Source organism: Lepidochelys olivacea (assembly GCF_965140295.1).
Source record: "Lepidochelys olivacea isolate rLepOli2 genome assembly, chromosome: 1".
Classification (NCBI taxonomy): domain Eukaryota; kingdom Metazoa; phylum Chordata; order Testudines; family Cheloniidae; genus Lepidochelys; species Lepidochelys olivacea.
In genome coordinates, this window is record NC_140411.1 from 152,998,508 (window position 1) to 153,013,698 (window position 15,191).

The following is a 15,191-nucleotide window of genomic DNA, read 5'->3' on the forward strand; positions in this document are numbered from 1 at the left end:
AAACAAAATACAAATGATTGAAATATTTGAAAACCAAAACTTAAGTGAGCATTCGTTTGGAGGGAGGAAATTCTTTTCTTGTATTAACAGAAAAGTCTTTTAAAGGAAAAAAATATCTTGTGCAAACGTTTCGTGCTCATGCTAAATGTCTTTCTTTGGAGAAAATGAAGGGAAACCAATCAAACAGATTTTGGCCCTTTTGTAATAATCATTTTTTAAAGAATAATCCTACTATCTAGACAAACACAACACACAATAAAGAGGGAAGGAGAAAAGATAGATAGGAACGAAACTGCTGTCTTTCTGTTACTTCATTCACATTCTGTGGATAAAATACATAAACAGGTTGGTCACAAACAGGTTGCATTAGTCTCTGAATCCTGGTGTACTTTTCCCCCATCTGAGGAAACATCTGGGATCTGACTTGCATGCTGTCATCTCCTCCCACTGGTTCTTCTTCATGCTGGAATAAACTTGCTTACTCTCCCTTAGCCTGCCATGCTCTTTATAGCAATAATACAATGAAGTTAAATCAATCCCCCGAAAAGGGCAAAGTTTTGAACCGATCAGACAGAAGATAGAAAGATAGGAGAATGAAAAGAAAGTAGAGCAGAGTTAAATTACACACTACGAAAGGGGTAGAAGGAATGCTAAACCTGGCATTATAGGAGACCCAATAGTCCTCACAGCAGTGACATGACATCTTTGATGTTCTTAGAAAGGGTTTTCTGCTTTCCCAATGCTCCATTTGTGGCCTGGATGCACAGAAAAGTCACCACAAAGGTCAAAAGTCATGTTTACATTGTTGGTGACAAGATGTCCTGAAAAGCCCTGTGCTTCTCCCCCAACATGTCCAGAAGGGACAGACAATTAATCAATGTTTTCCCAAAGGTCCAACTAAAATCAGTTGCAGGTCTACTAACACTGGCAAACCCTTCCTTTTCAAGAAACTGCTAATCTATTTGTATGCCAACTTTTAACCTGAGATAGTATATTATATTACCACCTCCATAAAAAACCTACAAGATTCAATTTACATGTTTTTCTTTGGCTCCATTCTGTGCATTATTCCAACAATAGTTCTATGAAAACTATCTGTTTTGGGTTAAGATGACCCTTTTAAAGCCTTAAATAGCCCAGGTTTCAACGTAACTTTTCAAAGAGAACTCATGAGAGTATGCCACCTCAAGAACAGAACTCTGCAACTCTAGGCCTGTGAAGGGTGGGTGACTGAGTGAGACTGCACTGTGATGAAATCTTCCAGAAGCAGAATTCAGGTAATTTCTCCCTTCTTTCATAGGTACCATCTGCCAGGATTCTCACTCTGAGACAGTGAGTTACCTCTAGACAGTGTTATGAGCTGGGTTAAACCTTGTTAATGGTTGAGTTAAAACTTCACTGAAAATTATGTGTCAGTGTGCCCTTCCTTTAAGAGAGTTGTAAGAGACAGTTTAGGGGGCCACATCTAAAATAAGGCATAATGGAGTCTGCTCAGAAACTAGCAATATGTGGGTGGAGTGTATTGTTCTGGGCATTGTTCTGATCAGGTGAGTGGAAAAAGGTCTAGCTGGAGAAGGGAGGCAGACAAGACACAGACACAGATTGGTGACAGAACGAAAGCCAATCATCAACCTATAAGCACTGTGTGATCCTAGAGGAAGATTCTTCTGGGTCCGATGCCGGGTAAAGAGGCTTGGAGCCGTAAACAAAGATGCTATCCACTGTTTTTTTATTCATCCTGCATTCAGAGAAGCAGGTCTTTGTACATTCCTTAGAAATCAACAAGAACCCATCAAAGAAAATAACAGAAAATAGTCAATTTCTAGTCCCAGCTGGAATATCCCCAGGACCCGAAACTTGACTAGCACTCAGGGGCAACACTATGTCTCAAAAGAAAATGAGCCATGACAGTACACAACAGAGAACATACCAACAACAGGGTCAGAAACTGACAAGTAACTTGAATATTCCCTCCTAAACCCACCTATATAGTAGGGATAAGATACCACCTTAAGTTTTTGGAAGCACACCGAAAGACACATCATCAAAAGCTAAAACTTTCAAAATCTAGCAAACTTGAATAAAAGGCATCCAAAAGAGAAAATAAAAAATCTAGAAGAAAAATGAGTATGGACTCCCTTGTTCAGAAATAGATTTTGCAGAACTCAAACAACAAAGCTGGATTTCTCCCTACAAGCCAAACCCAAACATTAATGCTTTGTAAACATCCATGTGAACAGCCATCCTGTGGCTGTCTTGAGCGGAAATTCCCCTGCCACTAACAACAGAAGTTGCTCAGCCCTAACTAGCATAAGCAAAGACAATGCACAACTGCAGACTTGCCAGCCATCTCATAGCCAAGACAGGTACAACAGACATCCGCTAAAAGTAAAACACAGTCTCTTGCATGACATTACTACTGTAGGAATTAGTATTTAAAAAACAGTTGTGTGATATTTCTAAGGTCTTTAATTTAAGCCACGTAGAAACTCAGACCATTAATTGTTCATTTTGTGAGGAAAAACCTCAACTGGAGAGGTATAAGGTTGAAAAGTTAGCATAATGCTGGAAATCCACCTTCACATTAAGAGGGAATCAAGAACAGGACTACAACATAACCTTATTTTATGCTTGTTAAAAAAATAAACTTGGCTTATAACTTAGATTTTTGGCACTTCTCTAGCATTATCTCCAATACATTTGTATTATTTCTGTGGAACAGAGTCTTGTTTTGTATATAAAAAGTAGTCCAGGCAAGGTAAAACTAATGTCATTTCACAGGAATAGTATAATATCTTAATTTATATTAAAGGCTAAGAAATAGCAACTACTTTATACTATGCCTTTAAACTTTCTATACAACAGTGAATCATTAAGATTTTTATATGAGAAGAACTGCAGGTTGGATTTCTTTTACTGATATCATATTTTTCTGTTAATTACAATTCTGAAATAACAAAAGAAAGTACCTGACTGGTCTTTGAAGTTCAGTGTAAAGTCTTTATATTTGGATAAATCAAACTCCACCCTTGCACGTGCTACTCCTTTGTTTTGAAGCAAAAAGGGAATTCCTTGGGTGGAACCAGCATAAACACCATGGAAGTTGAAGGATTCCTGTTAAGTTTAAGAAAAAACAATGTAAGAGTGTTATAAGGTCATCTATATACCTGGAGAGTACTTTAAAAATACTGCAGTTCAGAGATCCATAAGTTATCCTATATTAACTGGAAGTCTCAGTTCATCAACTGCCTATCCAGCTCCCTTACTGGCCCTAGGTCTTTCGTGGGTGCCAAAGACCACATCTTAGGAACCACTGCTATAATCCCTTTCATTGTACCACTAGTGAAGTTTTTCAAATTGAGTACCATTTTTCAATTAATTAATTTCATTCTATTTCTCCTCTTTTCCTTCCTTCATCATTGTAACCTTTACAAACTTTGTGTTCAGACAGTTAAATCCCTCAACTGCCACAGGTATATTTAATTTTTAAATCTCTCTTCACATTCTCCTCAGTCCCTGAAAAAATGTGAATAACTAAGGAAGGAAAATTCTGACACCTGACTACAAAAGTAATAATCAAATAAAACTAAACACTACAAATCTTACCTAGAACTAATAATTAGTGTAATAAAGATAGCTTATACTTACTACACTAATGCCTATTTCAGGGGCCTCTACAGATCCACCAATCCTAAATTCCAATACTTTTCCATGGCGGACTGCTACCTAGTTGAAAGAAAAGTAAAACTGTGAACATTGTAATTACTACATTACTTTGCCATCACAACTGTTCCATTACATTATGTACTCTATAGTAAATGACAATTAAAAAAAAAAGACAGCTTTAAATAATAGACAATAGAAAGACACAGCCATGGAATTCTACTGCATAGGTTCCCATGAAAAGAACTTCCCACATTCTAAAGTTATTTTGATATGAAAATATTATAATGAAGTCTAAAAGTGCTGTATTGGTTTCTATAATGTACACATGCAATGTTTCCAGTGGGTTATGGAGTCACTGGGTAAAAGTAGCAGCTCTGTTGGATAGCAAGCAAGACAATGATAGCCACTACCGAAGGAGGGAACTAAATTGAAGAAAAGAGCAGCTCTTTGCAGCCAGGAGAGAGAGCAATATGGGAGGGAGTACACAGTTGTTTTCTATGGCAGGCAGGAGCTGGGTGGAGGAAATCTGTTCAGTGTGAGAAGGAACTGGCAGGTACGTTTCTTGAGACAAGCCACAATGGAAAGAAACAGGTATTACAGCTAGGTCAGGAGAAGTGCTGCAACTGCCTCAGGTTTCCAAGAAGTAGCGGAAGTGGAAGGGAGTGGGTGGGTGTTGGGTTTAGATAGTATGGTGTAAGGGAACAACAGCAAGTGGAGAAAACAGCAGTGGGATCAGAAGATGTGGCCAGGTCTGGGCATATGACAGCATCTATTAAAAATTATCTGAAATCTGCCCCTTTTTTCTTGATGCAAGATGAATCCAGGAAACTTATCAGACTCATGTACAAATCAAATCCAGATCAGGTATTTGTTGCATCCCTAATCTCAAATCAACCTTTATAACGAAGCACTCTCAGAACTCAGTTTCCTTGCGATGCATACAAAGAGGAGACAAATAATCTAAACACTTTTCAGTAGTCTAAGCCCTGTCACTCTAGAGAACGTGAGAGTAGATCTAAGAACTGAGGCCAGTGCTCCATTCTCCCACCACAGAATACAAATAACTTCCACGGTTTTCTGTGTGACTTACTTGTACCTTGTGCTTGGAGAACAGAGCCTTGAAATATAAAGTAGTATTTCCAGGCCACAGGTGTAGCCCAAGTGGCTATTTTTTTCCACTAAATGAAATGGAGCAAACTAATTTACTGACTGAAAGTTTCTATCCTACAATATACCCTTTATAAGTCTCTTTATTACAAAGTGTTTATTCACCTAAACCATTAAAAATAACTGTAATCAAACCAAGTGACCACTGTAAGTGGTAGACCTCAATATTGATGCAAAACTGATTAATAAAATTATCATAGTTTATTCTTATGATGTTGGTTCAATACAAACTTGCCTGTGCCTTTACTGAATTTAAGAAATACTAACAATTTTTTTAAAAAAACAATTATTAGAGAAATAACATAAGTTTACGTTTTCAGTTGATTATTTAATTATATGAAATGTTAATGCTATAGAGATTCCTATGAAAAGTTCATTCAAATAGTGACAGGCTCCCAAAATGTCAAAGGAAGATAACCCCTGAGTTAATAAACCTCTATGTGTGTTTACACAGACTTTGAAATGCAACTTTTATAATGTTTATCTCCATTTTAACTTTCTAGACTAACATGCTGTATGCATTGTTTTTAAAGATTTAGATTAAGTATTGGTTATTATGCTTTTATATAAAATATATAATAGAAACTTTTAAGTGCAAGTTGTAAATGTACTGCAAACGGCAGATCTTAAACCTAAGAACCATTGGGTCAAAATGGCCAGAATATCAGCAAGATTGTTTCATTAAAGTGCAAAGCACCTCCCTCTAGTATGAAGCAGAATCTGACACAGAGATTAATTTTATCCCAAGCAACATATTTTATCAGAATATTTTGAGATGCATTGTGTTCTCAAAAGCCAAGAAAGTGAGTCTTTCCTCCTTCCCTTTTCAAGGAGGATGCCTAAGTTTTAAAACCCTCAGAAAGAATTACAGAAATACTAAAAATATTTGCTTTTAGAGGTAATCTAAAGTCTTCATTCCTCAGATGTAAAGGAGAACATTTATGGTTGTGAAATGATTTGTACAAGGCCTTTCAAATTTCTAAATTCATGTTGCTGCTTAAAGATGAAACCCCTTAGTTCCTTAAATGCATCAATACGTTTATTTTGTGATGTTAATTTGCATCTAAATGAAAGCCTCATAATAACTTCCTAATGTCACTGTAATAAGAATAGGCAATATTTTATGTACAAATATAGCAAGGTCATTTGATGTTATATCTAGTTACTAATAGAATGTAACCCAAGTAAAACATATTGATAAGAAAATTAGTTATCTGGCTATGCTTAAGCAATTTATTTACTAAACTCAGAAAGACATGAGGTACCTCTCCAAAGCCTGCTAAGAAGAGATAGTGCCTTCTCGGATGGCTATTTAAATTTAAAGTCACTGTCTTAAAGAATTAAGGTTAAAAAGACTACTTTGAGAGCTGAAAGACTATATAAAATATAAATCTTTTGAGATTCATTTAAAACAAAATTTCATCTCCTATGAAACCTGGACAGCACTGAAGGAAAATATCAGAAAATGGACTAAATAAAAAGAATTAAAACTCTAAGGGCATGTCTATTCGACTTACAGATACTGCAGTAATTACTGCAGGGGCTGATGTCCATACTACCCTCCTACAGTTGGTGGTACGTGACCTCACCAGGAGCGCTTCCACCAACTGAACAGAGGCACTGTAGGGGGCTGAGAGCCGGGGCTCTCAGATCCATGGAGTTCTCTGCCAGAAAGCCAGCTGCCCCCACCCCCTGGGCTCTCAGATCCCTGCTCCCAGCTGGGAGCAGCCACCTGGGCTTCTTAGCTCCCTGACTGGGGAGCCTCCGGGCACCAGCCCAGCTGGGAGTGGGAAGCAGGGGGCAGATCAGCTCTAGCTTCCTGGCTTTCTTGTCAATTTCACGGCTCCAGACATGAAATTGACGAGATACCCAACAACTGATGTAAGGAAAGCAGTGTCTACACAGACACTGTCACCCTAATTACACTGACGTAAGCCCTATACCTCTCGTGGAGGAGGAGTTATTATGTCAGAGTAGTAGAGCACTTATATTGGCGGGACAAGGCTATAGTGCACGCACTGACAATTAGGTCAACGTAAGCTGCCTTACATCGACCTAACTGAGTAGAATAGACCAGGCCTCACTTTCAAGTTCTGAGAATTTCCTGCCACAAAGATAAAGGTAGTATAACCATCAAGTTGAGGAAAAATTACAACCCTATATTGCCTATGTAGTAGCACATTGCATATGTAGAGCTGAAACTGCTAACAAGGTAATCCCATTAAGTTGTTGAGCCAATGAAAGGCCCACAACAGTTGATATTATGAATCCTTCCTCCTCCAGTAAGGTTGTGGAAGGAAAGACTATAGACACTGTGCTGCTGGTTGCTCAGTTCAAAATTTTCTCCCATCCTTTAGCTTTGCAGCACTCACCACTGCTCATCCTGTTCATCTACACAAACAAACAACTAACAACAGTAACATTCAGAGAACAGAAAGGAACATGAAACAGCATCAAGAAGAAGAAACCTTCCAGTTCAGCATGGTTTCGTCAGCATTGTGGGTGACATGAAACTTGCCAAAGCACTGCCAAGGAATGATATTTAAATTGTTCTTGTAATGATTTTATGAAATATTGAAATACTATTGCAACTTAAGATACTAATAGATTGTATTAATATGACCTACTACTCGGATAATCAGATCTTGTTAAACATAAGATGGTGGACTGTGTATACCTGGAAAGGAAACAAACTCACCTGGATAAAGAGAGAGAAATAGTGGGATTTAATTCAGATTTAAGATTCTTGGTACTCATTAATTGCCTATCTCAAGACAACTCCTTGAATAGCTTCTTTTGTAACTGATATAAATGTAAAATGTATAAATGATGTAACTGATATAAACTCTTTGGTTTCATAGGACTTAAGATTACTCATTTTTTCCTCATTTATAAACTGTTTGGGTTATCCATGAAAGAACAAACCTTCAGTTAAATTCTTCTGCCTGCCTATAAACTGTTTTAGTTATCTATGATACCAGTGACTCCTGTTTTAGTTTAATTTTTGTAGTGAGGTACCCGCCAAGAGTAGATCCGCTATCAAAAATGTAATCTCTGTTAAAAGCTCTCCACAAAGAGAAATACAGAAGAGATTGTAACTAGCAAACCATAAACAATGGTTATTTGTTTCATTTTGTTCTTTTTCTTTAACAACATAATTATAATTCATAACGTATTATTTTGCTTGTCTTTAATCACAGCATCCTATACAGCAGGGATCAGCAAACTTTGGCATGCAGCCCGCCAGGGTAAGCCCCTGGCAGGCCGGGCTGGTTTGTTTATGTGTTGTGTCCGCAGGTTCAGCCGATTGCAGCTCCCACTGGTCGCAGTTTGCTGCTCCAGGCCAATGGGGGCTGCGGAAAGCAGCGGCCAGCATGTCCCTTGGTCTGCACCGCTTCCCGCAGCCCCCATTGGCCTGGAGCGGCGAACCATGGCCAGTGGGAGCTGCAATCGGCCAAACCTGCGGACGCAGCAGGTAAACAAACTGGCCCAGCCCACCAGCGGGCTTACCCTGGCAGGCCGCATGCCAAAGTTTGCCGATCCCTGCTGTACAGAAGGCAGAGAACCCCATGTTATTAAAAGAGTGGAATTCACATCCTAGAATTGGGATTAAGAGAGGCAATTATTAAGATTTGGCCTACCATTTCTTGTTTTGGTAAACTATAAATTCTGATAGTTTTTCAGATAAAATGACTTGGCACACAATAACTTGAAACACCCCTTTGGAAAGACAAATTGATGATAAATAAATTCATGCTCAAAGGCAATCTTACACCCATGCCCTTAGACTAAATCAATCAGATTAGAAGCTTTTAAGTCTTTCCTCTAATTGTCATTATTTTGAATCCTTTCAAAAGACCCATTTATAGGGTGGATGGTTTGTCTTTGATTTGATTTGGTTCTATTTGGTTCTAGAATTTGATTCTATTCCAACAAAACTTTCAAAAAGGAACACTCTTCACATCCATATGTATACATAACAAACTCATCACCTCAAGTACAGTATACTTTTTTGACCACAAAATAATACGATAATGTTTAAAAATTGCTTTAAGAAAAATATACAGATATTCATTTTGAAAAACCACAGTACCAATAATCAACATTTTTAGGAAAAAAATACATTATGTTGGACTGAATCAATGGATAGCAAGATTAATAGATTGGCATGCACATACACACATACTTTTAACAAGATATTACTCAAATTTTCAGATTTTTTTTTTTAATACCTCCACTCTGGTATCAAATTTCATTACTGCATTGGGGGTGAAGTAGATTTTGAGATCAGCATGGCCTCCAACAGGTACTACCCCCTCAGAAGGAGTGATAGTCATGCCAGGCAAGGGGTTCGAATCAAGAACCTTCAAATACAAATAGTAGTTATAAAACATTGATAGTGCTGTAAATGTACATTTTTACAGAATTTAGGAAAGACATTTTCTGTCCAGAAGAGTTTACAGTTTAGTTACTGTAACCATCATACTCTGTGACATTAATCTAGGACTAAAAGTTTAGGACAAAATTTTCAGTTAGGCACTAAATCCATACGTAGGCACCTAAATAAATGATCTGATTTTCAGAGGTGTGGAACATGTACCAGATCTTATTGTGCAGCTAACTTTTGCAAGCCAACTTTGAAAATTTGGACCTTGATTTTTTCCTTACAAGCACTCCTGAACATTAGAAAATTATGATTTCACACAACTCCAAAAAGATCCAATACAGCATCTTCTCCAATGACAGATACAAGCTGAGTGAAAATTATTTGCAAGTTATTCACAGCAGAAATGTGGACAAGACTCCTGCAAGGGGAAGTTTATCTATCCAGTGATTTCTGCTTAACTTCTCAGAGGCCATGTAAGCCTAAGAAGTTTCCTTATTTTTAATAAACACAGTGTTGCAATAACAAGCATATTATCCTACACTCAAATGTGGTCAGGAGGGCCTCGGCTAATACAGACATTACTATTAAAGGAAGAGAAACTAGGTCAAGTAGTCCCATGAACCCCTAAAGAGTGTAGGATTCTAAAGAGGGTAACTATATTTTGTTCAATAAACATTAAAACTACCTAAAGGGAAAAAAAATCAATTAGTATACCACAGAGAACATGTCTAAGAACTGAGAACACAAACTCTAATAAGATATGAAAAGCTGTCCAAAACAAGAAAAAAAACTGTACAGCAACATAATTCAGTTCACCTGGTAGTATGCATGATTTTGTCCTGTGTTTTGAAGAATGGCTGTCTTGCAAGTAGTTAATCCTAGAGGAGCATGATTGAAAGGTATCCTGTGTTCCATAAACTGAATACTGGTGGGTCCAAGCTAACAACAATGAAAGGAAGGAAGAAAGAAAGAAAGCAAACATAACATGTCACTGAATGTAAATAAATAATTCAACATAGCTTAAAATTTTCTTTTGATTTCACAATAAGCCAGACAGTCGTGGAGATGCATAATTTAAACAGTGAAGTAGAATGTAAAGGGGAACTAACATTTATCTACTTTTTGCCAAACCACCTAGATCAAAAAGTAAACCTCTATCAAAATAATAAAATGTGTTTTATTTCCCTTTGAAAATTAATACTTTTGCTATATTACTGTACTTCAGTTTAAGTTTCGCATGGCTATCAAATTGCTATGAAGTTTTTGCAAAAGCTGATATTTTGAGCAATTTTTTAATGTAGTGCACAGATAATTATGTGAACAAAAATAAATTATGACCCCACTTACCCGCTAAATTGTTTATGGTGTCTTGATCAAAAACAGCACAGCTCATGCATTTCCTCTCCTCACTTTGTTTGACAGGCAAGATGACACGATCTAATCACAGTCCTGGATACCCTCCACCACACCTCTGTTTCTGTAGGTTGATCTCTGATCTGACAGAAATCTGTAAACCTATGGTACCGCCTCATCTGGAAAGTCTGAAGTGGTGGGTGTCTGTGCTATACTGACGAAGCATCTTAGAGTATGTCTACACAGCAAGGAAAAACCCACAGCTGGCCTGTGCCAGCTGACTCAGAATTGCAGGGTTCAGACTACTGAGCTATTTCATTGCTGTGTAGACTTCCGGACCTGGGCTGGAGCCTGAGCTCTAGGACTCTCTCACCTCGCAGGGTCCTGGAGCCCGGGCTCCAGCCTGAGCCCAGACACCTACACAGCAATGAAACACCCCCGCAGCCTGAATTCTGCAAGCCCGAGTTGGCTGGCACAGGCAACTGCAGGTATCAGTTGCTGTGTAGATATACCCTTAGAAGAAATCAGCAGCTGAGTGGGATAAGAATTGTTTTTCTAGGCCTCAGTATGCCACAGCACAGACCATGTTATAACAAGCTGTACCAATTCATCCACCCAAACAGTGGCAGGAATAAGACATTCCAAGCTGACTAAGAAAAAGGGAGCCTGTGGGAAATGTAATAGGAGGACGTGTCTTATTGGCCATCATTCTTAAAGAAAAAATTCCTCATTTGAGCATGAATCTAAGAGCTCTACTGGTGAAGGCAGCATCAAACCACCTCTAAAAATTCACTCAGCAGCGCAGATTTCATCTGAATTACAATTTTCATAGACCCTTTATTGACCCAGGAAGCAGAGACTGTCCTTCTGGAGCAGCCGCCAGTTCTAATTCAGCAAGGATTACTAGCAGTTCTGTAAACCTCCCAGATACACGATCTGATGTATTTAGCTACAATAGACATTTCCTTTCCTTTCCCAGAACTAGGTTTCGAGAAAATTGGAAATGTGATTAGGTTTCAGAACCAGGGAGGAGCAGGAACCCTGGTCTGTGCTGTGGAAGAATGAGTCACAGAATTTCTACTATTTTGATCAATGTATAAGATATAGAACATGTGAGGTTAAAATAAAATTTAAATCAAGAAAATGTTGATTAAAAACCAAAAATGTACAAAACCATTTGGGTTAAATATTACCTTTGCAAGGCATTTTAGCTCAAGTGTGTTTCCCTGATGTACACACAGATTGAATTCTCCTGTTTCTGGAGAGCAGAAACCTGGATGCCAAACCACTTCACACTCCAGGTCTTTGTATGCTTCTACAATACCTAGATAAATGTGTATAAATATGTAAATATTCACAATTTTGGAAAATTTTTGAAGTTTACTTCATGTGACCAGTTCACATTACTAGAAATGTCTGGCCTGATTTACAAAGGTGCCGAGCCATATACTTAGTTTAAATTAAACCTTGCTTCAAAATTCTTATAACAACTGCATAACCCAGTTTATCAATATACTTCAACAGAATGTATCCACAATTTATCAGTCTTTGAGCATGTGAATCACATTCATGCACTAACTCAGTCTTAAATAATACAAAAATGAGTGCAAGTACAGGCAAACCTGGATTGGTGGATAATAACTGAGTATTAATTAAAAAGACAACAACATTTCAACACTCTCAGAACTCATTCACACCTTAAATTAAAAAAAAAAATCTCTTTGCCTTACTTCCCAGATGCTGAGGCATTCCAAGTTCCCTGTCGAGCTAAGCAGTGTTTAAAACAGTTATCCTAAACCAGCTAATTTGGTTGGAGGCCAAAAGGTATTTAGCACACCTAACTCTCCTTGTTTTGACTGGGAAATCAATTGGAGTTAGTTAGGTGCCTAACTGGGCGTCAGTGGATCTGAATGTCTGAATGAGTGTAAACTGGGTCCTTTCATTACTGAACTCCAATACCGTTTTAAAGAGGACTCTGCTATTGGAGATTTCATCTTTCAGATTAGATGTAAAATTAAGGTCCTAAACACATTTAATAATTATTGATTCAATGGCACTTTATGCAAAAGTAAGAGTTGGCTAACCTTCATGTTTTGGCCAGATTTTAAATTTTGTGGTATTATATTCTGTCTACCTAAATTCCTTGGCAGTTTTGATATACATGATTTTCTTTATCACTTCCTATCCTAAATGGTTGCATAGTACTGCTGTGTACTATTAAATAGTTGCCTAATTCCACTCTTGCGGTCAGCAGTTTAAACTCTTGAGCTCAGAGCAGAGCTGCTGTGAAGAGCAGTTTACTGTGGCACAGAAACAGCAGGATGGGGCTGTGGTGCACTTCCAGAGCTTATACAAGCAAATTAGTCTGGGCATCAAAATTCAGCATTTTACTTGCTTTTATGGTCTTTGTGGTCTGATCATAGTTCTGACTTCCAGTAGTATTAATTCAAACCTTAAACATAACATTTTACTGTGTCAAATAAACTTTTACATTTGATGTTAGCCATCTTTAAGATAAATGCAGACACACCACATTTTATTGTTTGCATGTTGCTTAAAACAGCTTTAAAAACATACTATACCTTTGGCTGGCCGTATAGAAAATGCTATTCCTTTATCTGTGACTATAGGTTTCCAGTTGAATTCAGCAAGACAGTTTCTGCGATTGCATAATCTGACTGTTGCTCTAAAGCTTGTTTCCGCAAGGAAACCAGGAGTTGGATTTAGAATCAGCTCCCTTGCAGACAGCTCAAGGGCAACGGAGACTGCTTTTGCAACTACCAGCACATGCCCAGTATGTTTGTTGTTTATTGTGTAAGTGAAAGATCTGTAATATAGAAAACATATGAGCCAATAAATTTTATATATAGTAAAATATTCAGCAATATAGTTACATTAAATATAGTCATTGGGAGCAAAATACCCAATGAAAATATTGTACACGTTAGGCATACTCAGTTAAAAGGATTATAAAAATTTGCTACTACTTGTAATTGTTTTCCTCTTTAGAGTATACTAGGGACCATAACATTAACAAAAATGCGCTTCTATAGCTTTGATTCATTACAATTTAATGGTCAAATATATGGTCACTTCTTTGCTGAGTGTTATCAGATACTAGGGCCTTGCAGGTCAACTTCGTGTTAGAGAAGAAACCTGTGACCCAGACTCAGGTTATTTTCTTAGGGTACAGTAGAACCTCAGAGTGACAAACACCGCGGAAATGGAGGTTGTTCATAGCTCTGAACAAAACGTTACGGTTGTTCTTTCAAAAGTTTACAACTGAACCCGGACTTAATACAGTTTGAAACTTTACTATGCAGAAGAAAAACACTGCTTTTAACCACCTTAATTTAAATGAAACAAGCACAGGAACAGTTTCCTTTCCTCGTCAAATCTTTTTTTTAAAACTTTCCCTTTGTTTTTTAAGTAGTTTACATTTAACACAGCACTGTCCTGTATTTGCTTTTCTTAGTGTTTCTGCTGCTGCCTAACTGCATACTTCCAGTTCCAATTGAGGTATGTGGTTGACTGGTCAGTTTGTAATTCTGGTGTTCGTACTCTAAGATTCTACTGTAATTGGTTAATTTACAAAATGTACACAAGACTTTCTGTTTCCCTAAACAGAGGTGGTTACTAACTGCACACAGACAGTGCCCTCTTGCAGAAACCTCAGCTAAAGCATCACTGCTTTTTCACCAAGAAGCATTTGTCTTGAACCTCTGTATCTCTGACTCTCTTGGAATCTCACAGCTCAACAAAACACACCGAGGAAAAATCTGGATCCACCGAAGTCAATGCAGCCAGTATTTCACCCACTATTTACTGTTCCTACCTTTGCCCTGGGTTTTTAACATTGGAAATCTTTTACCCCAAAACTGCTCACCTACAACAACACTGCCTCAAAGGATGGCCTGTGTTTCTATCTTCCTTCTGTACGTGCACATGTATATTTGACTCAACCTCCTCAGCAACTGTATGGGTATTGTTAGAGTTTCATTTTGTGATATCGCCTACCCTAGAAAAGGTTTTCAGTACAGCTATATCAGCAATCCCTCCTAGTGTAGACAGCTTATACTGGCAACATTCCCAAATGAAATAAGCTATAATGGCAAAAGCACTTTTTTGCCAGTATAACTGTGTCTACACTTTTGCCAGTAAAAAAAATCTCATCCCTAATTAACATAATTACAGTGGCAAAAGATTTAAGTGTAAAATTAGGCTTTGTGTTTACTTATCGACAACTCATAACATGCAAAACATCAGCACTTCCGTTATAATAATATTTAGTTTAAACTATCTATGTGAAAAATGTGTATATTTCCTTTGCCACCTAGGTTAATACCTAAATCAAGAGGCAAATAAATAGCCTTACTTCTGAAATTTCCCCAAGGTATTAGTCTGAAATACTACTGGAATGCAAGTCTTCGAAAGAGGTGGCAACACATGGGACAATGGACTAGTCTGCTGTAGAGCTTCACTTTCAATTTCTACTTGTATCCAGATGTGCACAGGCAGATTATTGATGATATGCATTTTTCTCGTAGATGAAGAGTGCACACAAACTTCACCAAAGTCTATGGTGGATGGACCTAGAATATATATGAAGTTAACAAAA

At 37.7% G+C, this 15,191-nt stretch overlaps 1 protein-coding gene across 1 annotated transcript in view; it reads right to left on the reverse strand.

The window, feature by feature from the left end:
* Positions 1 to 15,191, reverse strand: part of CFAP47 (cilia and flagella associated protein 47) — a 649,074-nt gene that overhangs the window by 583,220 nt on the left and 50,663 nt on the right. The window contains exons 14-20 of the mRNA XM_084621504.1: positions 14,949 to 15,165; positions 13,156 to 13,400; positions 11,767 to 11,897; positions 10,037 to 10,159; positions 9,066 to 9,197; positions 3,649 to 3,726; positions 2,970 to 3,114 (exon numbers count right to left, since the gene is read on the reverse strand). Of these exons, the coding sequence (XP_084477630.1) occupies positions 2,970 to 3,114; positions 3,649 to 3,726; positions 9,066 to 9,197; positions 10,037 to 10,159; positions 11,767 to 11,897; positions 13,156 to 13,400; positions 14,949 to 15,165 (1,071 nt within the window). The remainder of the gene's footprint in view (positions 1 to 2,969; positions 3,115 to 3,648; positions 3,727 to 9,065; positions 9,198 to 10,036; positions 10,160 to 11,766; positions 11,898 to 13,155; positions 13,401 to 14,948; positions 15,166 to 15,191) is intronic.